This window comes from Xyrauchen texanus, chromosome 1 (genome assembly GCF_025860055.1).
Source record: "Xyrauchen texanus isolate HMW12.3.18 chromosome 1, RBS_HiC_50CHRs, whole genome shotgun sequence".
NCBI classification, from domain to species: Eukaryota; Metazoa; Chordata; class Actinopteri; order Cypriniformes; family Catostomidae; genus Xyrauchen; species Xyrauchen texanus.
The window spans coordinates 54,378,960-54,405,277 of record NC_068276.1 but is presented as its reverse complement, the minus strand read 5'-3'; the positions used below and the strand labels follow the sequence as shown (position 1 = coordinate 54,405,277).

General features: G+C 40.9%; 1 protein-coding gene across 2 annotated transcripts; it reads left to right on the top strand.

Moving 5' to 3' along the window:
- LOC127634640 (hepatocyte nuclear factor 4-beta-like) lies at positions 1-24,481 on the top strand. 2 transcript variants are annotated; one of them, XM_052114305.1, is made up of 10 exons: positions 1-473; positions 5,739-5,922; positions 6,579-6,673; positions 6,970-7,073; positions 7,240-7,389; positions 7,504-7,591; positions 9,702-9,854; positions 11,016-11,279; positions 21,048-21,167; positions 22,345-24,481. In XM_052114305.1, the coding sequence occupies exons 1-10, from the start codon at positions 359-361 to the stop codon at positions 22,470-22,472; spliced, it is 1,401 nt and encodes a 466-aa protein (XP_051970265.1). In that variant the 5' UTR covers positions 1-358; the 3' UTR covers positions 22,473-24,481. The 2 variants fall into 2 exon arrangements, with proteins under 2 accessions (XP_051970265.1, XP_051970342.1); XM_052114382.1 differs by having other exon boundaries at positions 21,048-21,186; positions 22,345-22,480.
- The last annotated feature ends 1,837 nt before the right edge of the window (positions 24,482-26,318 follow it).

Sequence of the window (26,318 nt, the reverse complement as noted above, 5' to 3'; positions counted from 1 at the left end):
TCAACCTCTCTCTTACTCTAGCTCAGATGAGACTTGGACATTAAGTATCTTTAGCAAATCCAGGAGTCCTGCTTCAGTCCCTGGGAGTGGGCAATTTGCAACTTATAGCACAGAGGATCTCTAGAAAAAGACATCTAGGTCATTGGTGGTGAAATTTCAAAATTTTATGTCCATTGTAAGGGAAAGGAAGAGTAACTGAGCCAAGAGCAGACCGATATGCCAAAGCTGAATTGTTTACCACCTCGATGGGACTGAAAGGGTCAGTAAGTTAAACAGGAGTGGCAGTGTTTCTCATTTAGGCCTACAGAATATAATTAGGCCAAATCCAAATCCTCACCTGGGAAGACATCACCAGACCATGAAGACCTCCAGGATTTCACTTGACCTGAGTGTAGCCGAATATGGAGTCACACTGGACCCTACATACACCATGCTAGAGTTTGACAGTCTACGTGTGCTCCCTGAACAAACAGGTACATGTGACCTCTGATCTACTAAAACATTGCACAGTTAACATAATATTACGCTGAAGAACCTTTCCTACCTAACGGATTAAGAGAAGGACTAAAAAGTCAACTTCGTGGCTGAATATGATTGATATTGCATATGAACTGCATACACACTACATGCATGAATGATTTAAATCATAAAAACACAGATAAATGTTTTAATGTCTGACAGCAGTCTGTATTTGCATCTGCTGCTAATGAACATGGAGAACTGAGAAGCAAGCCAAGAAGAGCAAGGGCTCCATTTACGCGCAACAACAGTGCACACATTTTTTCCAATTTTCCAGAGTGAAGTAATTCATTGCAAATTTCGTGCTAGTGCAAAGTGCAAGTGAGCATGAGTGGGAGTGTTTGCGCAAACTTTGGGTGTGTTGTATGTTAATGAAGTGGCACAAAGGGCAATTCGTTTTTTTCCTGATTAATGTGTCATTGCGTGAAGACGTTTCGAAAGCAGGTCTGTTTTTAGCATAAAGTCTAAACATAGTTTCCACATTTGCAGTTCCACCAGCAGTTGGTAATAACATTAATGTCCAAACGCTGAAAATATTGTGGAATTGTCCCTGACAATTGCCTTTTTTTTTTCTTTTTTTTTTTAAGAAAAACTCATGAAATTTATGTTAAACTATCTATAGGCTACATGAATCCAACAGACTCTGACTTCTGTAGCATCGGTATGATATTCATTAATGCTGCATAATTGGTTGAAAAAATTGCAATATGGCCTTGCATGATTACTAAACCTTAAAATAATGCGTTTTAAAATATAGGCTGTGTACCGTTTTGAAGGCTGCATGTTTCGGAGGTCACATTTATCGACACCATACTTCAAGGAGGCTGTCTCGTTTCATAAACACAAGTAGCACGTTCTAAATGTAGCTTTCGAAAGCGACATCCTTTCACAGGAATTCGGAGGATGCAAGAGGTGTATTCTTCTTTGGCACTCACAACCCACAATTCTTTACTTCAAAGGAAACATTGAGTTACCCAAAAATATGATGTTCAAATGCAAGTAATGTTAATTCCCAAGTTGAAGTACCTTAGTAGATGGGTGTCAAATAAATAATATATAAAATTATAATAATATATAATTAGAATAAATTATTAAGTAAAGCTGCAAAATCCATTTTCTTTTCTCTCTACATCGTGATAACTCTCATAACTCTCATTCAGAGCTTTTCCGTTTGGCCTTCGAAGGCTGTCTCGTTGAACAAAGCTAATTCGAATCTGAGAATTCTCAGTACTCCGCTGCCAACAACGGACACGTCCTACCTTGCAACAGCCTTCGAAATGAAACACAGTTATAGACCTTAATCATGCTAGCGCCATCTTTGATTTTTAACGGGAATGACAACGAGGCTGTGAGGGATAGACGCGTCATCTCTTCAATTGTCTGTACGCAGTATTTTGGATTGTTCCGCTGAAAAAACGTTGATTAAATATCTGTCCAAGAACATTCAGTATACAAAGAATGGCAGACAACACAAGCTGTGGAAAATCCGATGTGATCTAAGAGGTTTATACAGCTTTATACCACTCGTGTCATCGAAAAGACTGGAAGTCTATTCCTCAAAGCCTTGTTGTCATTCCCATTAAAAATCAAAGATGCCGCTAGCGTGAATAAGGTCTGTATTCAGTGCTTCAGTCAGCGCTCTGTAAGCAAGCAGCGCCCTCTAGCGATCTGGACAGCATTATCGATTATACCTCTATAATCCCAAGGGGGTTTAGTTCCATTGGTTAAAACTTTTTTATTTTTCTATGATGTGGTTGTCATTTCCTTGGAACTGTCTAACATGTTACATGTATGAATTTGTTATTTTCTATACTAAATCAGTACATACATGTACAATATAGTGTTGTCAAAAATACCGGTACCCCAGTACCAAGTCGGTACTCAAACAAAAAATTATTTACGATACCAGAATTTCTGAAGGTACCGGGGTACTGAGTACCGGGTCTACCCGGTACCCACGCAGAGGCGGGAACTTTCGAACGCTCACAAGAAGCAAAAGATTGAGTCTCAACTGAATCTTGTCAAAATGAAAAGTCGACATTATCGACTAAAATGTTCATTGTCGAATAGCCATTTTAACTCAATTAACGTAACATGAAATCACATTAAACTGTAACGATATTGCGTGAGAACAGCAGTTCACACCTGATGGAGGAAAACTGTTACGATATCGTGTGAGAACAGCAATTCACACCTGATGGAGGAAGAATTACACAGATCAGTCCAGATGCACACTAAACTTTCACAGTTTATTTTATGTAGATCCCAAAGTATTAGGGAATGATAAAAAAAAAAAAAAAAAAAGTACATTCAGAGGCATGTAGGCTACCATTGTGGAATAAGCGGAGGCGGAGCTTTTTAAAGGAAACATCCAGGCGTAACATCTTTAATGCAGTAATATTGCTTTATTAAAGTTCAAATAATACAGAAGCAGGTCATGTTAATAACTATAAACTCAGAAACTGGCATTTCTCTGTGTGGTCGGTGCCTCTTCAATGAGTTGCGCGAATGTCCCGATCTAAGGGGGACAGATTGAAACTGCCTCGGTCGCTCATCCCTCGAGCGCGGACGCTCAATGCAGCTCGAACTTATTTAATCATAATATATGTCACTATGCATTTCTTATCATGAAGAAAATTGGCAGTATGCAGCTTTATTAATAAGGGAGCACTTTGCACATTAGTTTGGAATTTTATTTTTATTAATTCTATTGTATGCTTGTTTATTTAGGCTTTTTTTAGTACTTGGTAAAAACTTAAATTAAAAGTTGCAAAAGTTGAAGCAAATCTTATATAAGTGTTCAAAAATACTTTAAGCATACATTGTTCAGTTTTGTTATAATTAAAAAATAATATATTTAAATGAAAGTGTTGCTCAATGGCATATTTTTGTTCTTAGTTCTGCTGCTAATGTTTTGTAGACTTTGTTAATAAAAGAGTGTTCTTTAGTAACCTGTTTTTGCTTTGGTACCAAAATGGTATCGAGTAGGGTGAAATTTCACTGGTATTGGTACAGACTACTTCAATTTTGGTACCGTGACAACACTAGTACAATATGAGTTGAACTGCAAAAACAGAAGTGCAAAATTGTTTTAGAAGTACAAAAATATCATTTTTTTCATATCAATCATCTTTTAATCATTAGTTTTTTTTTTGTTTTGTTTTTTGTATAATCATCATTTTAACTTCTACTTATAATTTATTGTGTCTCTCTTGGAAAAGTTGGCCTGTCATGTGTTAAACAGATCCAATCTGTTGGTCAATTGAAATAACTTATCATTAGAGCAGTTATTCAAATCCTCTCACACACCTGAAAAGTTATAGGTGGGTGCGTAAGAAAAAACATATTATCAAGGCAAAAAGAAAAACATCCTGCACACTACCATAGCTTGCAAAACAAGATCAGGAATTACTGTCATTAGAACACACATACATACACACACACACAAAGCTTTTGTACCCCTTTGTACATTTTTAAAGCATAATTCCAAAGTTAACCTGTGATCTGATGACAAAGCAAGGTCAGTGGCAAAATATTGGTTTCGGTCCAAAATGTTCATATCGCTGCATCCCTAGTTCCTACAGTACTTTCTGGCATGAGATGCTGCAGCTTACAGTCTATATCTCCCCATAAGAGGACTTTTAAACACCAGTGCTCACACCACTTCAACCTGTTCCTGCTTTCCATTATAATCTAATTTTCTATAATCATTAGAAGCTCTGCTGGTTGCTGAATCAGATATACAGGATCCATCTTCCAATGCATACACACGTGGGTGGACAAAAGCATTGTTGACTGTTAATATCACTGCACTTTGAACCCAAAGGCGATCTGTATGTTATAATTTATTACAACCTCTCTAAGAGGGAATGCAGCACTGAGTGTATTGCCTAACTAAGTCAAGAATGGACGTGACCGCTGAGGATACAAACCGCTGGCAATCAAATTCCCAAATGCAATATACGAGGAAATTGATTTAAAATTTAGCTAACACTGAGAAATGACGTGGGAAATGGGTGTAAAAGTCTCTTCGCTGACCTGTTTAATTATATTGAGATTATTAATTCTCAAAGTAATACTAGCGACATTCTGAAGCGCAGTTGGTGAGTGGATCTATTTCCTCCATTGCCGTGGAGTCGCCATCCTTAACGTCGAGAAATAAATACAGGACACCAAGATTAGTCAGTACACTCTAAAGATAAACATTTCTGATTAAGTAGTGGTCACGTTTACATGGTTCATTTACTCTGGAATGAAAGCCAGCGTGTTCATTAACCTCTCTAGGTAATCATTACTGATAATATGTTATTACTGTGGTCGTGTTTACCGTTTCACAGCGTCAACACACTGGACCGGCCCAGCGGCCCATTCAAATGTCAACTTCACACAGACTGTAGACATAACACCGACACACTATAACTATACTAACTGTTTGACTGTCAAAAAAAAATTAACACTCAAAAGCAGACCTGTGCGTAAAAACGTTCGGTAAAGGTGAGGGATACGCTATTATAAAACGTGTAAACTTTGCTCATGAATATTAATTACGTGCCGTGGCATCATCTTATTAATATTCAACAGGCCCAATATGATTTGGCATTAGGATTGCCACTTCCCTCTTTCGCGCGGCCGATAAAACCGTTTTTGAGGCTTCTGCCTGATCTTAAAATTGTCGTTTTACGTTGCCAGTTGCAATTTTTTCCACATGGAAAGTACAATTCTTAAAAATGTATATAATTATTATTTCCCAAAAATTATGGGGACAAACGTTCTAATTGAAACAGGAAGTTTGGTTGGGACATGATGATTTGCTATTTATTTGCTATTGCTACTCTTGAAAGCATTTGATTGGACCAAATGATTGAGTGCAGTGTGAGTCATCAATGTTTTTGGTCTCTTTTGCTGGAAGAGACTGTACATTTTAAATATGTATAACTGCTTAAAATGTATTTTGTTAGTGTTTAGGTGAACACTAGCAAATAGCATCAAAGCTAACAGACATTCATTGGGCTCTTTAAAGGAATTTAAAATAATGAATAATATACTTATTGATTTAAATATTTTAACATAAGTTAAAAGTATGTTTTACATATCAAAAGACTTAATATAGAAGATAGTTATATAAAAGGTCAGTTTTAAGTTTATGAGTGCCTTTTATAGCAGTATGTTGTCAAACAGATGCTAGACTTCAAAATATGTTTTGTCTACTTTTTTCTAAGAAACACTAATACCTCACCCCGTGCCTGCATCAGAACCAGTGCCTTTGCTGCAGCAGAGCAGCGTAAACCTCTGTGCTATCTGTGCAGACAGGGCAACAGGGAAACATTACGGTGCATCTAGCTGTGATGGCTGCAAGGGTTTCTTTAGAAGGAGTGTACGCAAGAACCATGCCTACACATGCAGGTGAGAAGACACAATCATATTGATAACTGTCCTCTAGATGTGCATGGCACACTTACAAATAACGGGGGATCAAATCAAATCAAATAAAAACAAAACATGCTGGTGTTGCCTTTATGAATTACAGGTATACAAAGCAGGGGAATGAGTTAGAATTGAGTTAGTCTTCATTAGTCTGCATACAGCATAACAAATATTAAAGAGTCTTTTAGGTCTTCTGACAGATCCCTTCTTTGGCTCATTAAATTCCTGTAGCTATTATGTGTCTGATACTTATCAATAAGAATATATCAAAAGCAAGTGTAGATTCTCAGAGACATTGGTTGTGACCAGGCAGAAAACTGTAATTGCCAACTAGGTGAGACAGAACATTACAAGTTCACAGCTCAGTTTATTCAATGGAAAAGTTATTTCACAGTTCAACAGGAGCTGGCTGCCACGCACATTGTCTTGGTAAGACTCCATCTATACATGAACACAGATGTCTGTTTCCTACAAAAATCTGTGACCACTTTCATCTGAGCCTGTATGAGTGTGACATGAAAAGTGTTTCATTGGACTTCTCCTCTGTCTCTGCAAATGTGAGAATTATATGTATTTCTGTCTTGTGTGTGCATGTGTGTGTGTGTGTGTGTGTGTGTGTGTGTGTGTGTGTGTAGGTTCAGCAGGCAGTGTGTAGTGGACAAAGACAAAAGAAACCAATGTCGCTACTGCAGACTTCGAAAGTGCTTCAGAGCCGGCATGAGGAAGCAGGGTAAAATATGAGAGAAGTCCATTTCATTTTAGTTTATGATACTGCACTTGAAATCTTACATATAAACTAATTGATTTATTGGCCTTATCCCATTACTCATGAATGTCTGTATCTCTTTGTAAAAGATAGAATAAACATATGGCTGAAATTTGTAATAAGGCTCTGTCCAACCCAACATTAATTTTTTTATTTGCTCTCAAAGTGTTAAGCAAAGTATCTGCTTAAACCACTGGTAGCTATTGTTTTGTCTTCAGTAACAAAGAACAGAAAAACTGATCTCTCCTCGTATCTCTTAGCTGTTCAGAATGAGCGTGACCGTATCAGCTGTCGTAGAGAGGGTCAAGGGGTGGGAACGCTCACCATCGATGTGTTGCTGCAGGCAGAGGCCAGCAATCATCAGGTAAGCTTTCTGCTGAAATCATTTTGAAAATATCTTGCTGTATTCTTTCCTCTCACATAAGCATAGCATATTTAAATAAGTATAGTACCATCTTTGGACATTTTGCCATCGAAATTGTCCTACCAACTTTCGATTATATAACACACAGTCACACTGCTTTCTACAGCACCTCTTCCTGAATCCCAAGAGGAACATCAACACAAAGAAGATAGCCAGTGTGGGTGATGTGTGTGAATCCATGAAACAGCAACTCCTCCTCTTAGTGGAATGGGCAAAGCGCATCCCTGAATTCCGTGAGCTTTCCGTGGATGACAGAGTATGCTTATACCTGGTTGTGTTCGTTCAATCATGTGCTTTCAGTTGTTTATGCCAGGAGCTAGTCTGAGCGTAATTCTGTCTGTGTGTGGTGTGTGTTTGTGTCTATGTGAAGGTTGTGCTGTTGAGAGCTCACTCTGCAGAACACCTCATCTTAGGGGTGGCGCGTCGTTCACTGCCCTACAATGATGTCATCCTGTTGGGTAAGAAGAGAGTGGCTTGATTGGGTTCTCTTGTAAATATGGCTGCCTCAATGTTTAGTTCAATTCAATTTAATTTGGATAGTGCTTTTTACACTTATTGTTTTAAAGTAGCTTTACAGAAAACAGAAAAAAACCAGAAAAATTACACCTTACAAACAAACAAACAAATTGGCAAGAAAAACTCCCATGTTATATACACTCACCTAAAGGATTATTAAGAACACCTGTTCAATTTCTCATTAATGCAATTATCTAATCAACCATTTACATGGCAGTTGCTTCAATGGGTGTGGTCCTGGTCAAGACAATCTCCTGAACTCCAAACTGAATGTCAGAATGGGAAAGAAAGGTGATTTAAGCAATTTTGAGCGTGGCATGGCTGTTGGTGCCAGACGGGCCGGTCTGAGTATTTCACAATCTGCTCAGTTACTGGGATTTTCACGCACAACCATTTCTAGGGTTTACAAAGAATGGTGTGAAAAGGGAAAAACATCCAGTATGCGGCAGTCCTGTGGGCGAAAATGCCTTGTTGATGCTAGAGGTCAGAGGAGAATGGGCCGACTGATTCAAGCTGATAGAAGAGCAACTTTGCCTGAAATAACCACTCCTTGCAACCGAGGTATGCAGCAAAGCATTTGTGAAGCCACAACACGCACAACCTTGAGGCGGATGGGCTACAACAGAAGAAGACCCCACCGGGTACCACTCATCTCCACTACAAATAGGAAAAAGAGGCTAAAATTTGCAAGAGCTCACCAAAATTGGACAGTTGAAGACTGGAAAAATGTTGCCTGGTCTGATAAGTCTCGATTTCTGTTGAGACATTCAGAGGGTAGAGTCAGAATTTGGCATAAACAGAATGAGAACATGGATCCATCATGCCTTGTTACCACTGTGCAGGCTGGTGGTGGTGTAATGGTGTGGCGGATGTTTTCTTGGCACACTTTAGGCCCCTTAGTGCCAATTGGGCATCGTTTAAATGCCACGGCCTACCTGAGCATTGTTTCTGACCATGTCCATCCCTTTATGGCCACCATGTACCCATCCTCTGATGGCTACTTCCAGCAGGATAATGCACCATGTCACAAAGCTCAAATCATTTCAAATTGGTTTCTTGAACATGACAATGAGTTCACTGTACTAAAATGGCCCCCACGGTCACCAGATCTCAACCCAATAGAGCATCGTTGGGATGTGGTGGAACGGGAGCTTCGTGCCCTGGATGTGCATCCCACAAATCTCCATCAACTGCAAGATGCTATCCTATCAATATGGGCCAACATTTCTAAAGAATGCTTTCAGCACCTTGTTGAATCAATGCCACGTAGAATTAAGGCAGTTCTGAAGGTGAAAGGGGGTCAAACACAGTATTAGTATGGTGTTCCTAATAATCCTTTAGGTGAGTGTAGATGAGTAAAAAACCTAGAAGAAAACAAGACTGAGCTGAGGAAGCCCTGATGCACAGGCTAATACCAGAGGTTGCATTACCCAAAGTTATTTATTACTTTAAGTATTTTTAGAACATTGGTCAATTGAAATGTAATAAATATACATGAGAGACCGGGGCTAATTGTCACACTTTTTACTCCAGTGAATATTTCTAAAAATAAACTGTTTCTGCACAGTCACATACCTTAAACTTGCCAAAATAGTGGCATTAAACCAGTGGCACATGTTTCATGTGCACATTGGGAAAAACACATTCCCCGTCACCAAAACAAAATCTACACCTCTCTTTACATATTAACCTGCATTAAACATCCTATTATAAGCTTATCTACTAAATGTAAAAAAGCATATATACTGTAATTGATCCTTGCCTGAATGTATGCCAGCTTGGTTTGCTTACAGTATGTTCTCTGTGAGAGCAATTACAAAAAATATGATGAAATAAAAACTTTACTGGGGAGGGATTATTCTAATTTAAGAGCTTTTTTAACTAGGTGTTTGAAACCACTATATAAAACCTCTGCTATAGAAAACACACATTTGCACCTTTGAACTTTTGACTCTGAAGGTTATCATTACTTAGAAACAACTTCCCCATGTGACAACTAGCCTCTGACTCTATAATGTGAGCCATATAATTCATTATACTGTCTGTTCACAGGAAATGACTTCATCATTCCTGTGAGAGGGACCGAGCAGGAGATGTCCAAGGTAGCAGCTCGTATCTTGGAGGAGCTAGTGAGACCTCTGCAAGAGCTCAACATCACAGAAACAGAATTTGTCTGTCTCAAAACCATTGTCTTCTTTTCCCCAGGTTAGTCAGGGATCATTGCTGAGGGCTAAGACCCAGTCTTGGTGGTTTGCTTTCAAATCCATTGTCTGTGCCAGGTGCTTTTGCACTTGTTCCTGGCACAACTTTGTTGTACTGTCTTTGGTTTTGTGATGTTCTATGTGGATCTATTAATATCTGAGACATTGCTAACTTGGAATGTTGAGTTCTGGATTTACTGTCTGTTGGCCTGAAGGTCTGATTATAAAACTAGAGCCAGGTTGGTCAGCAAGAGCAGCCATCTGTCAAAAGAGTGTAATAGTTAGTCTGAGATTGTTGCTTATACAAATATATATTCACTCACAGACAATCAAGCACATCATATACAAAAGGTTCTTTTCCACCATCGGGCCGAACGGTTATCATTGCTGAACCATGTCGTTCTGTGCCGATCCAGGCTCGGTGACATGGTTAAGTTTTTTTTTTGTATTGTGGTGCAGCAAAAATAAAGTTAGACGATTTACATCACTACATTGTATTGGCGCTGACTACCACCCCTGGAGTCGCGAGTTCGAATCCAGGGCCTGTTGCGTGTCTCCAGACAGGTCTCCTAAGCAACCAAATTGGCCCTGTTGCGAGGGAGGGATGAGTAACATGGGGTAACCTCCTCATTGTCGTGATTGGGGTTCTCTTTCTCAATGGGGCACGTGGTAAGTTGTGCGTGGATCGCAGAGAGTAGCATGAGCCTCCACATGCTGTGAGTCTCTGCGGTGTCATGCACAGCGAGCCACGTGATAAGATGCGCGGATTGACTGTCTCAGAAGCGGAGGCAGCTGAGACTTGTCCTCTGCCACCCAGATTGAGGTGAGTAACCGTGCCACCATGAGGACCTACTAAGTAGTTGGAATTGGGCATTCCAAATTGGGAGAAAAGGGGATAAAATAAAAAAAATACAAAAACATGCAATAAGTAATCCAAAAGTAATCATATTGCATTACCCAAAAAGTTTAACATATTATAGATCATGTTACTGATTACAATTTTATTAATGTAATTTTTAATCACTACAAGATTACATTTCAGAAGTAAACTACAGAAGTAATCATCCATTACATCTACGAAATGGCGAATGTGACCTCAGAGAGCATCTTCACCAAGTATTGTTTTGAATTGCATAGTTATGTCACTGAGCCCTGTCTGTTTTAGACTGCCCTGGACTACAGTGTGCCCAGGCAGTGCGTCTATTGCGATTCCAAGCCCAGGTGTTGTTGGATGAGGCCACTAGCGAGCAGCGAGGACGATTTGGGGAGCTACTGTTGCTTCTGACCACACTTCAGAGTGTTGCCTGGCAAATGGTGGAGCAGCTGCAGCTAATGCGTCTTCTGGGCAAGGCCAGCGTGGACAGCCTTTTGATGGAGATGCTACTGGGAGAGGAGGCAGCCAGAGGATCTGAATCACTGCAGGTCTCAGGTACCATAGAAAGGAAAAATAACAAATGAGATCTTTAATCTTTAACTGTTTCTCATAGACAGTGAATAGATTAAATAGAGAGCACATTTAGACATTTGATTAAGTGGCCTGCTACTCAGATTTTCCACCTGGGAAGTCTGCAACCAAAAGTCAGATTTCAATATGAACTCAAGTATTTTTCATTCAATTGTTGACATATTGTAAGAATTTAGAGCTAAAACAAAGATGTGAATAGCATAGTGGATCCAAGCTAGGCTATTTACATCATAGACAGTTTAGCAGAGACAGACCACTGCTGTTAAAATGAATGGGAGAAATTGGAATGTCCAACGGATGTAGAAAAGGAAGTCCCACCTTTCAGGTAAAAGAGCCCATCACCTTTTAGATACAGACATCACCTGTCAGTCAACATAAAATGTGCACATGCATTAGCTGAACCAGCCAGAAAAATAAGATCTGAGCTAAAGAAGCACTTTATGATCCCATATGTTATTTGATCGTAATCTTGACCAACCGTTTTGGAGATTTTGGTCTTTCCCCATTCAAGTAGATAGGAGCTGTACTTTTATGCCACTTGTTTACATTGAAAATAGCTGCCCAGCCCAGCTTGCCCGGGAGCGTTCCAAAGATGGCCGAGTGGACTGACTTGCAAAGAAATGGACTTTGTTCACATTCATTTTATAGCTCTAAACGCTTACGTCAACAGTTGTTTCATTTGTTTACATTTTTATTTCTTCTAGGAAATTTCTGGATAAACCTCTGACAAAGTTGATACTTCAGTGAAACATAATTGAGAACTTTAAAGGAATGTTCCATGTTCAATATAAGTAAAGCTCAATCGACAGCATTTGCAGCATAATGTTGAGTATCACAAAAATTAATTTTGACTCATCCCTACTTTTCTTTATAAAAAGCAAAAATCTTGGATCCAGTGGGACACTCACAATGGAAGTGAATTGGGGCCAATTTTTGAATGTTATAATACTCACTTTTTCAAAAGTATAGCCATTAGACATGTAAAAATTATTTCTGTGTTAAAAAATTACTTTGCTGGAACGTGATCTTATGAGAATTCGTATGTATTCTTATGTAAAGTTTGGTTCAAGCAAACATATATTCTCTAACGTTTGCACTGACACACATAGACACTACCAAGTAGTGGGAACTGGGCATGCCAAATTGGGGAGAAAACGGGATAAAAAAAAAAAAATTTAATTTAAAACATTTCAATCGTTTAGTAAGCATTTCATTAGATTTATGTTTGCCATGAGACACAAAAACAAAAATAAAATAAATACAAACAAAATAAACCACAAAAAGCACCATAAAACAATAATAAAATTAATCCATACATTTGTTAGCTATCATCCAAATCTTAAAACCAGATTCAAGCCTTTTATTCAGCGATCCCCGTTTCCATCCGATATCTGCCGCAGCACCGTCGCGCTAGTGATGCACAGTTGACTGCTAATGTTCTAATATGAACAGTACTAAAAGTGCGCTGTTATAATAGCAGGAATTTATGTCTTCATGTCACACATTTTTTAAACTCTTAAGAGAAAATAAAAACTACATTTAGTGTGCGATTAAAGACTGCAGTTGACAGGGCCATCGCCAGAACATATGGAATAGGAAACACTATTAACTTACAGGTAATCTAGTGATATTTTATCAAAGCAATAACTATATCAATATATCTTAATTAAACCCACAGCTATTTCATCTGTTGTGGACAAGACTGTTGAGTTTTAAAAGCTGCTGTTTTAACATTTTCACCACACGTTCCTTAAAAGGCGATGTCACGTACAATACAGTATTTTCCATAAATAAAACGGTCCAAATGAATTTTTTTTTATTTTATCATGTCTCCATTTATATGCCTATTAATAGTTATTGAAGTGAATCTAGCAAGAAAATATGTGCGATTTGTTTTTCCATCGACATGGAAGCCATCTTGTCAAAAGTAAGCTTCTCCAGTCCCACTAAAGTTAGTGTTTGGATTCGGGTAGGAGAAACTGGCCAGCAGATAAAGAAAATCACTTGGGAAGGCACTGCCCACTAATGGCCATCCCTGGTCACAGCCAAGAATTTTGAAACTTTCCTGATTGAAATGTCGATTCCATTAACTCCAGTGGCTGGAGTCGGGAATCGGAGTCAACTCCGAAAAACTCAAACTTGAACACCCCTACGTCGTGCCCACTGTAACCGTCAACCCGTGTTGATTGGTTTAGTTCCCTTACGACTTCAGTCCACTTGACATTGCGTTACTAACGCATATGGGGAGTGCCCCTACACACGACCTATTTGAACCCTCTCTACAATAACGCCAATATTCTAATATTGGCTATGGTGTTTGAGCCCCAACTGTTTTTGGCACGAAACTGACCACTCGTTTCGGCGCGAACTGACCACTATAAAACAGGTGCACACACACCATATCCTCAGAATTTCTTCCTTCAAGACAGCGATTACCTCTTGTCTCGAAGCCCTCTACCTTCGCCGTCAATTCACACCAGTCAGCGGACGGAATCTTCACAGCAGAGAAGACTCTCCGCTCCCCTGCAGTGCTCCGGCGAACATCAGTCCGCCTCGCCGCTTGACGCTTCGCTGGTGAACGGACCTCAGCATCCTGATTCTCCGCAGCGCAACGGCAGGTGTAGAGTATCCTTTTAAGCAAATACTTGTATTATAAATATAAATGATATAAGTTATATAAATATAAATCTATATTTAGATTTATATATCTAGAAGAGCCACTTACTTGTTCACGTCTTTTTCAAGATGTCGTTCCGTAAGTGTTCCTTGTGCGAGAGACACATCCCGCCATCAGACAAGCATGAGAGCTGTGTTTTCTGTCTGGGCCGCGCCCATGCAGAGGCGGCTCTCATGGAGACAGACTGTCCTCACTGTGAGGACATGAGTCTCAAGTCGATTCGTTCACGAATCGCCCTCGTTCTGAGGAACGATTCAGCCTCTCGCGCCCTCCCACCAGCCTCTTCTGTGATTCCCGAGGGTTCACACGATGGGGCACGGCGGGGCCGCGAGGTCGAGCAGGATGAACTTGAGGTGGATTTCGTGCCGGCACACGCCCCACGAGCCCCTCAATCTCCACGAAGCGCATATTTCCCCATACGCTATGTGCGCCCTCTGAAGGAGCGTGCAGCCTCGTCTCGTTTGGTAGATCTGACGCTGGGGATGATAAGGATGATAATGACGATGTCATGTCTCTCGCTGCATCAGGCGACTGGTCAATGGATGATGCTACCGCCCCTCCCCCCAGCGAGGGCGAGGATCGTGTGCGCACCACTGACAGGGAGATGCTTCGCGTCCTTGCAAGGGCGGTCGAAGAACTCAATCTCAAGTGGTCTCCCCCAGAGGTACCTGGACAGTCTCGCCTTGATGAGTGGTTCTTGCAGTCCGGACGCCGTCAAGCGGCCGCGCCCCGCAGAACTGCCCCGTTCTTCCCTGAGGTGCACAGCGAACTATCTAAGTCCTGGCGCGTGCCCCTCTCAGTGCACACGCGCAGTGACTACGTTCTCTCGAACGTGGACCACGGTGAAAAGAACGGCTATGCTCAACTACCCCCAGTGGAGGAGGCGGTAGCAGCACATCTCTGTCCAACGAGTAGCAGGGCATGGAAATCACGCCCCATTCATCCTTCTAAGCCGTGTAGGCAGACGTCCACACTGGCGGGGAAAGCCTACTCAGCGGCAGGACAAGCTGGATCAGCACTCCATGCAATGGCAGTGCTTCAGGTATTCCAAGCGAAGCTCCTTAGACAAATGGACGAGCAAGGCTTTGATGCGGAGACTTTTAAAGAGCTTCGGGCCGCTACAGACTTGGCGCTGCGTGCCACGAAAGTCACGGCGCAAGCCATCGGGAAGTCCATGGGTAACCTGGTAGTTCTGGAAAGGCATGTATGGCTGACACTCATGGAGATGAGTGACAGAGAGAAGACATCTCTATTGGCTGCCCCAGTGTCTCCAGCCGGCCTCTTTGGCGATGCGGTGAGTACGTTTGCTGAGCGCTACGTCACGACTCAGCAGCAGTCACAATCCATAAGGCACTTCATGCCCAAACGGAGCATAGCGCAGACAGCTCGCCCCCGCTCTGTCTCAAGTCAGCACCCGGCTAAAAGATCCATGCCTGCTAACTCACCGCCGAGCCACCAGTGAGGCCATGCAAGCCTTGGCCCAAACGGAAGCAGCCGTATCAGCGCCCACCTCGCGCTGACGGGAGGAACTCCCCCGCGCAGCGGAAGCACTCCTGATGGGCGCAGCGCTTTGAAGAGGAAAGAAGAAGAAGGCTCAATTGGAGATACAGAACACTGATCCCCACCTCCCCACTGCTGTTTGTCGGGAGAGGAATATTGCTGTTCACAATGTTTTAAAAAATGTTGTTTCGGTGTCATATGCAATAAAAAATGCAATAAAGAATACAGCACTCGTTGCAAATGCACGAGATGCTCATACATTCTCAAAAAAGAGCCCTTTTCCTCTTCAAAGCACACACATTATGCACAACCGCATTATATCATACGGTGAGCAAACCAAAGTGCCCTCTGTCCCATTACGCGGATGCATGGCGAGCCCTAACGGGCATTTCAGAATGGGTGCAAAAAACGATCGAACATGGCTATACAATCCAATTTGCTCGCCGGCCACCCCGTTTCAACGGCGTTCTGTCTTCCACGGTTTCGTCCGAAGACGCGCCAGTGTTACGAGCCGAAATACACAATCTAATCATGAAAAACGCAATAGAGATTGTGCCAAATTGTCAAGCACAAAAAGGGTTTTACAGCCGTTATTTTCTTGTCCCAAAGAGAGACGGTGGACTTCGGCCAGTCCTGGATCTGAGACATTTAAATCGCGCACTTATAAAGCGCCCATTCAAAATGATTACTCAGAAACTAATTCTATCGCATATACGCCCACACGATTGGTTTGCGTCGATAAATCTGAAGGATGCGTACTTCCATATCCAAATTGTACAGCACCACAGGATGTTTTTGAGATTTGTGTTCAAGGGAACAGCGTATCAATTCAAAGTCCTGCCCTTCGGACTGTCTCTGGCTCCTCGCACATTTACGAAGTGCATCGATGCGGTGCTCGCCCCTCTGAGACTGAGTGGCGTACGCATATTGAACTACCTCAACGATTGGCTGTTACTAGCACAATCAGAGGCTCTGTTATGCCAACACAGAGACTTACTGCTTCAGCATCTAAACAGCTTGGGCCTCAATGTAAACTGGGCGAAACGCACGCTCTCTCCCAGCCGAAATATCTCCTTTTTGGGAGTCCGCCTCGACTCCAAGAGCGGGCGCGCGCACCTCACGAGCGAGCGCGTTCAGGCCATTCTACAGTGTCTGTCTCAGTTCAAACTGGGGAGATCACTTCCTCTGAAGCTGTTTCAGAAAGCATTGGGATTTATGGCGGCGGCATCGGCCGTCATCCCATTAGGTCTCTTACACATGAGACCACTTAAGTGCTGGCTGAAGCGCCGTGTGCCACAACATGCTTGGCGCCAAGGGCGCATGCGTCTCACTATATCCCGCCGCTATATACCTGCATTGGTACAATGGACAGCTCCTGCATTTTACCAGCGAGGTGTGGCGCTGGGGCAAATTATCAGGCGGAAAGTGGTGACAACAGATGCTTCCAACACAGGTTGGGGGGCGGTGTGCGATGGGCGCCCGACTTTCGGCACCTGGACAGGTCCGAGGAGGGCGTGGTATATCAACCGCCTAGAACTATCAGCTGTAATTCTAGCCTTGAAGGCTTTTCAGCCAGAAATAGCGAACTGTCATGTCCTGGTTCGCTCAGACAACATGACAGTTGTGGCATATATAAACCGCCAAGGTGGAGTTCATTCTCCGCCACTGCTGAGACTGACACGGCACCTCCTCCTATGGAGCGAGCGTCATCTCCTCTCCCTGCATGCGACATATGTCCCAGGCTGCCTGAATTAAGGCACGGACCTACTGTCACGCCAAGGGGTGATACCGGGCGATTGGAGACTTCATCCTCAGACGGTGTTGAGGATTTGGGAAATATTCGGCAAAGCAGAAATCGACCTATTTGCCTCAGTGGAGAATACTCACTGTCCCCTTTGGTATTCGAAGTCCCAAGCCCCGCTGGGAACGGATGTAATGGCACACAAATGGCCGGCGAAACACAAATACGCGTTTCCTCCGATATGCCTAATCCACTCTGTCATATGCAAAGTCCGGGAGGACAAGGAAACGGTTCTATTAGTTGCGCCGAGATGGCCCAACCAGCCATGGTTTCCGGAAATGATAGAGATGCTGTACAGCTCGCCATGGGAAATACCGCTGAGGAGGGATCTCCTCTCTCAGGCGCACGGCACAATCTGGCATCCCCAGCCCCAGCTGTGGAACCTGCATGTGTGGCCACTGAACGGGACGCACTACACGCGCCAGAACTGACGCGTTCAGTCATGAACACCATTTTACAAGCCAGAGCACCGTCCACAAGACGCCTCTATGCACTAAAATGGAAGGTTTTCACTGACTGGTGTCTCTCACGTAGTAAGGACCCAGTAAACTGCCCCATACATGAAATTCTAATATTTCTTCAAGAGCGATTAGACGCTGGACTCACCCCGTCAACGCTCAAAGTGTATGTGGCAACTATAGCTGTGTATCACGCACATGAAGCCGGCGCCTCTATAGGCAAGCATGATTTAATCATAAAGTTCCTAAAAGGAGCAAGACGATTAAACCCACCTCGGCCAGCTACAATCCCGAATTGGGACCTAACTTTAGTCCTAAAAGCTCTCGCAGGGCCCCCTTTCGAGCCTTTGGACTCTGTTGATTTGCGCATGCTTTCCGTTAAAACCACACTACTGCTGGCTCTGGCCTCAGTAAAACAGGTCGGTGACCTACATGCGTTATCAGTCGACAGTTCTTGTCTGGAGTTTGGCCCCGGCCTTTCAAGAGCCACTGTCAAACCCAGGAAAGGCTATGTACCCAAGGTTCTGACCACACCCTTCTAAGCGCAAGTGGTTCACCTCCAGGCATTCTTCCCTCCCCCATTTAATTCGGATGAGGACAATCATTGCATTTGTTATGCCCTGTGCGGGCGCTACATACATACGTTGAGCGTACTTGCCAGTTCAGACTGTCTGATCAGCTCTTTATATGCTATGGAGGACGCACAAAAGGAATGTCCATCTCCAAGCAAAGACTTTCTCACTGGATTGTCGATGCAATTACACTGGCTTATGAATCGCAGGGTCAGACTTGCCCAATTGGTGTTAAAGCACACTCATCTAGAGGCATGGCCTCCTCATGGGCATGGACGAATGGTGTGTCCTTACAAGACATATGTTTTGCAGCAGGATGGTCCTCACAAAACACGTTCGCAAGGTTTTACAACCTAGACATAACGTCTCTTTCTTCACAAGTCCTCTCTGTTTAGAGCACTTGCTATTCATTGGCCATATATAGATAGATAGATAGATAGATAGATAGATAGATAGATAGATAGATAGATAGATAGATAGATAGATAGATAGATAGATAGATAGATAGATATTTACTTATGCCCCCTTTTTATGTACGGGCTCTGCATCATTTACACAACCGCCTGCATTCAGGCTGTTATAATTCCATAAGTCACAAGCACTTCATTATAAATAAACTCCCTTCCCGGCCGGGTTCATAAGGAGTAATTCATACTATATGGCTATAGCTCATATATTCATTATGAGTGCTCTCCTCCTGGCGATCATGAGGATCACTCACTGTGGCATACTCATGTCGGTCGTCGTCCCATAAGACTGCGCCGCCATGTTTCCTCTTTAGGAAGTCATGTCATGTAGTGCGGCGTGATGGGATTCTGTTCCCCATATGCGTTAGTAACGCGATGTCAAGTGGACTGAAGTCGTAAGGGAACGTCTCGGTTACGTATGTAACCTCGGTTCCCTGAGACGAAGGGAACGAGACATTGCGAACTCTAGCCGCACCACAAGACTCAGAGTTCTTGAGGCACGAGCAATGCGCTCCTTGTTCTCAGTCAGAAATTCTGAGGATATGGTGTGTGTGCACCTGTTTTATAGTGGTCAGTTCGCGCCGAAACAAGTGGTCAGTTTCGCGCCAAAAACAGTTGGGGCTCAACCACCATAGCCAATATTAGAATATTGGCGTTATTGTAGAGAGGGTTCAAATAGGTCGTGTGTGAAGGCACACCCCATATGCGTTAGTAACGCAATGTCTCGTTCCCTTCGTCTCAGGGAACCGAGGTTACATACGTAACCGAGACGTTTTCAAAATCAAAAAATTGCCGCCTCAAAAAAACATTGCGACCAGCGGTTTTACAGCAGGGATGTCGAATGCTCATTGGCTCTCAAGTGTCTTGTGGCCATTTGCGACATGCCGTCTTCTGCAATGTATATGTTTGAATGAGGTATGACAGCGCTGTTCTGGAGTGCATCAGGTGAAGATATACAGCGATTCATAATTTAAATTTCAATCTCTACAACACATGAGCACATAGGGTGCAGCACATCACCCTTTGGACTACCTTTGTTCTGAATTTTGCCATATTTATATATTTGCCTGTTACGTGTTTTATATGCTTAATAAATAGTTATGGATAGGTTAGGAAGTAGGTGTGAGATTAGCGGCTGTAATATATATATATCAATGAAAATATTGTATATAAAATTATTGCTACTGTGCATTAATATACTTGTTACATGTTTTAATATTGTTAAAATGTGGTTGTTTGTTATTTGTATGTTTATTTATACTCTTACCTTGTTTTATATTCTGTGTGCTCTGTGTGCACTCTCCTATCAGCAAACTAAATTCCTTTTGTATGAAAGAACACTTAGCAATAAAGCTCATTCTGATGATTAGACATTTAATGGTTGGGGTAGGGTTAATCTAAAATTTAAACAGTATATAAAACAGTTACATTTACAAATGCTTATAATGGATTCGTCAATATTGTACGTTTTTAAAGCTGTAAGAATTTTATATTTTAGATGATTTCGAATGTCCATATTCTGCTTTTTAGTGTCTATCCAATCATAAAAGCATGTAAGTTTAAATGTTACAATTTATTAACGTAGACATAGCTACGCATATTAACGAAACCAGGCTGCCTTTTCTGTGTAAAGTTATTGCCAAATTTACTACTTCATTACCATGACGATGTAATGTCAACAAACCCTAAAATGACTGTAAAATGGCAAATTTACAGCTCAAATAATGCACAAGTTTTAACAGTAGAATTAATGAAAGTGCTTTTGTAAAATTATAAGCTTCACATTTCATTGAAAGTGCCTTCCTGTAACCTCGATCTTTGCTTTTTTAAATGAAAAGGAGGGACGAGTCGAAATGAATTGGTAATCAACATTATGCCACAAATGCTGTAGATTGAGCTTAACTGGTATTGAACCCAGAACATTCCTTTAAGTTTCCTAAGCTATGAAAACGCAACCTTTTAGTGGTAAAATGTACCTTTGAGTTGCCACATTGCTGATTTAGGATCAGTAAATTAAGTCTTGGGTTTAGGCAAGCAGTGCTGGTCCTGGAGAGTAAGGTTTTTTCCAGCATAAACTTCTGTGAACTAGGAGCTGATTAAGATTCCATTGGGGGTTTCAGTCCAGAGTCCACCTGAAGCTCGCAATCTTAAGACTCAAAATCAGTCCTCAAGGGAGTTTAAGCCCTAAGAACCGGTTGAAAATGCAATAATGGTATAAAACAGTGAGTGGGATCTTCTCTTTTCTGCCTTTCTGTAGAGTCAGATCCTGAGCCATTTATATTCTCTACATCTACAGAGCATGTCCTCTCTAGAGAAATACTGACAGAGCACATCCCAATGCCTAACTTCACATCAGTGATACTCCCTGTACCCTCTTGTGAGTATCTGGAGCTTAGGTAAACAAACTGTCAATCCTATACAGGATAACTCTCCTAAACATGAAAATTATATCATCATTTACTCACCCTGATGTTGTTCCAAACCTTTATGACTTTCTTTATTCTGTAGAACACAAAAGGAGATATTTTGCAGAATGTAAACGCTGCTCTTTTCCAAACAATCCCTTACAAAAAGAATCTAGAGTTCTGGCAAACTTGCAGCAAATTCGCCACTCATTATTTCACATGCTAATGAGCTTGCAATTCACAGCAAATGTTTGCCAGAATTTTGCAGCTCTTCAGCAAACCTTTTGCGACAATGAGGAGTTTGCCGCAAAGCTTGTTTGCATGTGAAAATGTATGAGTGGCATATTTGCAGCAACGCTAGATTTTTTTGTAAGGGATGAAATCATACAGTGACCAAAAAGTATGTAACAAAGTTTACGGAAAGGAGGCAGGCAGGCACCGGCTGAACAGTCAAAATAATATTTAATAAGAACTTAAACAAAAAGACACACAGAACACAAACGCACACATGGTAGCTGCATGTGGCTCTCTCTCTCCTGTGTTCCGCCACATTTATCCCTCTCCTTGGCTGATTAGCCCTCCTCCTCATCACAAAGTACAATAATAGTCCATATGACTTGAACGCTATATTCCAAGTCTTCTTATGCCATACCATTGCTTTTGAGTGTGGAATAAGACAACAATGTAAAGGGGAAGAGTATAGTTTCTGGGCCACACGTGCCAGCAAACTGACTTTTTTCATGTTTCCTGAACACTACCTTATCCTCCATTGGTCGACAAACATATAATCCCACAAATATCTAATTTGCTTTTCCGCATATTCAAACTTGACGTGTCATCGGTTATGAGATATGCAATGACGTTTGGCATCAACGTGGCATGTGACACGTGGCATCACTGACATCCAACCGGACACAACAGGTCTTCACATGGCAATTTTGAATAAGTGCATAAGTAAGAAAGATTTAAAATGTCATGACATTTAGAACAACATGAGGGTGATGCTGACAGAATTTTTATTTTTGGGTGAACTGTTCCTTTAAGACTTTAAATGGAAGTCCTCAATATACGTAAAACTAATTTCTCCCTTCATTAGATATAAGTTGTATTACTAATGTTACTGTCATCCTGACCTTTTGACCCGAGCAGCTCAGCCTGAAGAGCCCTTGCTACACACACACGCTGGGCCTGATGTCTACACACATGAACAAGCAGCAGACATGCCAAAAGAAATGGCCAACTGCCTCGCCATGCCAACTGTCCACACATGCCTTTAACCACCGTTACTGAGAATTCATAGACACTTGTGTAAAGGTTCTCAGTTTTACAGACACTAACTTGACGTACTTCTGTTCTTCGCTGTACTTTGCATATGCCTAATCTAAAGGGCTTTTTTTAATGTATCAAAAATGGTGTATGATGCACTAATAGTTTAAAAATTGTACTGTGTGAGTAACATTAACAGCAGATAGAATGCTAGGTATTATCTAATGAGATACTAGCAAATGATTGTCTAATTTATTGGATGGTGACGTGGCAGTGGAGCGTGCATAAACATCAGAATCCAACAACTCTCCACAGTTCATGGTTCATTCAGATACAAGATGTCATACTCATGAGGGTGTATTACTAATTGCCTGATTTCTTTACGCTGTTATAGTCTAAAATATCAATTAGAGATCATCTGTATTTCTATATATGTTCTTGTCCCATATCAAGTTTCTGCCTGTTTACAAATGGTCAGCTATCAAGGGTAGAAGAGTAGCATTTTTGCTAATTTTCTACTTAAGTTTAGTCAATATCTGCTGCAATATCTCTTTCAGTATCTTTTTTTATTCACCCATTTACTTTGTTCACTCATGAAATTTAAATCTGCCTAATGCAAATATTATTATTATTATTATTATTTTCCCATCATCTATGGTATGACTAAACACTCTAGTTAGCATAACATAGACTATTAGCCTACATTCACACAACCTTTCACAAGAGGGCGCCAAATGCCTACCAAGATCCAGAAAATGCAGCTTTCCTTGTGACAAGACTGGTTATTGGTATGCTGTCTTACAATATATAGTTTCGGATAAACAGTTGCAAGTACTTATGATAGCACAAATAGTGAAGTGAGATTAGCCCCATACAAAAACCTAATCTGCACACATTTTAGTCCATAGAAGATGCCTTCTACATCATCCTAATTTAATCACTGCAAATATTAGCATTTAAATAGCTAAATATGAAGTTGCTTTGTTTTGTGGCTGGTTATGAGCCTCTCTCTCTAGTGATTTCTACCTCCCCCAACAAGTTAAGGGTAAGTTAACAATAACATAAACAGTCATGATGGTTCTGTTCACTTGGGTCAGGAGCCAGTCTGACTCATCAGAACAGAGGGGCTTAGTGTGCAGCTGTAGGTCAGTAAAGAAATGGAAGACATTTTTGCCCCCTTGGCAACAGTAGCCACAGCAAGTAAGAGTATCTGTCCAAATACCTTGAACCAGTTCCAGTTGTTAACACTTATTCAATAAGCCTCTTTTCTTTCTTGCCCTTGTTTTAAATCACTAATTTCATAAACGCATAAACTAACCACCATAACCAATGGATGAGTAATGCTCCAGTTGCACCAAGTTCAATACATTTTTTTTTTCACCTGTGGAAATATATCACCAGCTATTAAAAAATTAGCTCAATGTCACAGTGGAATTGCCAAAGGCATTGCAGACAAGGGTGTGGTCAGGAAATAACTTTTGGGTGGGCCTCAACAAAAATGGACGGGCCAAGTTTTCACCCAATTTGTTTTTTTACAAAATTTTCCTTAACAACAGCAAAGCGGCACATTCAGAATGTCAAAGAATAATCTCTAATATTCTGAGAGGGCCTGTGCCCACCCAAATTAGACCCGGCCCACCCATTGCTACGCCACTGATTGCAGATCAAGACCCTTTATGCAATATTGAAAAGAAAGCAACCAAAATCATGAGTAAAGTTTTGTTACTGGAAAACACTTGGGGTCCATACATTATCTGAAAATATTTCATCACATTTGTAGGTAGGTAGGCGAATAATAAGAAAACTACAATAAAAGCACTGTAGTAATCTATATTTCATCAGCCAACCCTTATTACTTTATCTGTCAACTGTGTGTATGTAATCCAGTTCATATATGTTTGAACATTATTGATTGGTATATACATATATTTCAAATCTTTGAGTACAGTTTGGAAAGAAAGCACAAACTCTTCTGCATTTGTACTCTGTTAATTGTTCTGTTAATTAAAACAATTCCTAAACAGCATTTATAGTATATGTTGTTCCTATGTATCAGTCATCTATGCAGCACATGATTTATCCTCAGGTAAGTTTTAGTCTTGTAATCAAAGTGTTCCATAGTTGCTATTTGAAAAATGTATGTACATTCAAACATGGTGCATTAAGAAACGCCATGCCAGGTGTGACTCATGCTGACATCAAACAACGTGTCTTGACGCTTAACGTTTGAATGTACATGATATATGCACGATCTATAGTATCCCCTCTCAAGAAAACAGGAAAGAGAAAAATAAGTGAAATATAACATAAGACAGAGAAGATAAATTAGTTATATTATAAAGCAGTAATTTGCAGAAATAAACACATTGGTCATACACACACAATCACACCCATTTATTCACATGCAATGAAAACAAATGACCGTAACATTTAAAAAAATGTCATATAGGCCTACTGGTAATGACCATATAATAGGCTAGCTAATGGTCATGACACGATGTATAATGATACAATACTTTTGGGCACAAGAGTAAAAATAAATGGTTTTTCTCCTTTGATAACAAATGTTTATTTTCTAAGAATAAACCACAGCTTTCATTCAGAGAAGTAGATATTTCCTTCTCCGTGGCTGAACATTGCTGCTGACTGGTGTTGAAAAGTCGGTCTGCATTCTCCAAGCGCTTCAGGAGCTCCACTTACTTCCAGCTGGCTGCCTTTCACACACCTTTCTGTGTGCACTTCTCTGGGCTTTTCCATGCTGCTTTAGTCCTGTCCTTGCTGTCTTCAGAAAAAAAAGGGGAAATAAACAACAAACTGCACAGCCATATAAGCACAAACGGGGTCTTTCAGCATGCCTGTCGTCTTTATTGACCTAAAGTCTTGTGTCTGTAATACCTGTAAAACGAAATTACTTCTTTTTTTGGATGTTAACAAATTGGCAGAGCCTGGGAGTTTTTGGTTGAATGATGACCTGATTTCAGCACCCCTTTTGGCAAGGCGTGACATTATTTATTAGTTTTAATATGAATGTTTATATCATAGGGGAAAGTAGAGTATTAGCCTATTTCTCCATTCCTAGATCTATGCCTTTTGGTCCTTCATTTTCATCACCGATGGCCAATTGTAGTTCAAATCTGATTACGTATTTACCTAAACTGCCATCTGCTGATTCTACAGGTTAAATAACTGGGAAATCATGTTACCAATCACTTCTAAGCCACACTTAACTTTGTAAAGCTACTCTGTGTAAAACCATTAAAAGTTTTTTTTTTTTTCCCATTTAGTTTTACAAAACAAGAAATATGCAGACAGTTATTAATTAATAGCTTAAACTAGGGAAAATGTAACATTTTGATGTTGAAAATGAATACATGTTTTGTTAATAGATCAGTTTGACATTTGAAAAAGGGTTTTTTGGGGAAATCCACAGTTGTAAAATTTCAGGGATATAAAAGGAAGCAGACTGGACTGCTTTTTTGCTATATCAATTTTTCAAATTCTGGTAATAGTCATGTAACCTTACCAAATAATGCTCTTGACACAATCAGACATTAGTCAGTAGTTCAATGATGGATTACTGGACCTGGTCCGTGTATCATCCGATCATTCGATTATTCCATTTAATCTGGCAAACCAAAAACGAAATAACGAATCAATGTTTTGTTTTTCTGTTTTTCTGTATGAACCAAATATGAAAATTTTCGTTCGTTTGATTGCTTTCAGCTCGAAACGGAAATATAATAAACAAGGAAACCAAAACGAAATAATGGGTCGAATATACGTTGTCTTTATTTTTCTTTATTTGTTTTCCTATTTCCCACAGTGGATTCAATTCTGTTTCGCGCATGCGCAGTGGA

Coding starts and splice junctions, on each gene's coding strand:
- LOC127634640 (XM_052114305.1), top strand. CDS start 359: ATGAAGACCTCCAGGATTTCACTTGACCTGAGTGTAGCCGAATATGGA. Junction 6,674..6,969: donor AGCCGGCATGAGGAAGCAGG/GTAAAATATGAG, acceptor CGTATCTCTTAG/CTGTTCAGAATGAGCGTGAC. Junction 7,592..9,701: donor CAATGATGTCATCCTGTTGG/GTAAGAAGAGAG, acceptor GTCTGTTCACAG/GAAATGACTTCATCATTCCT.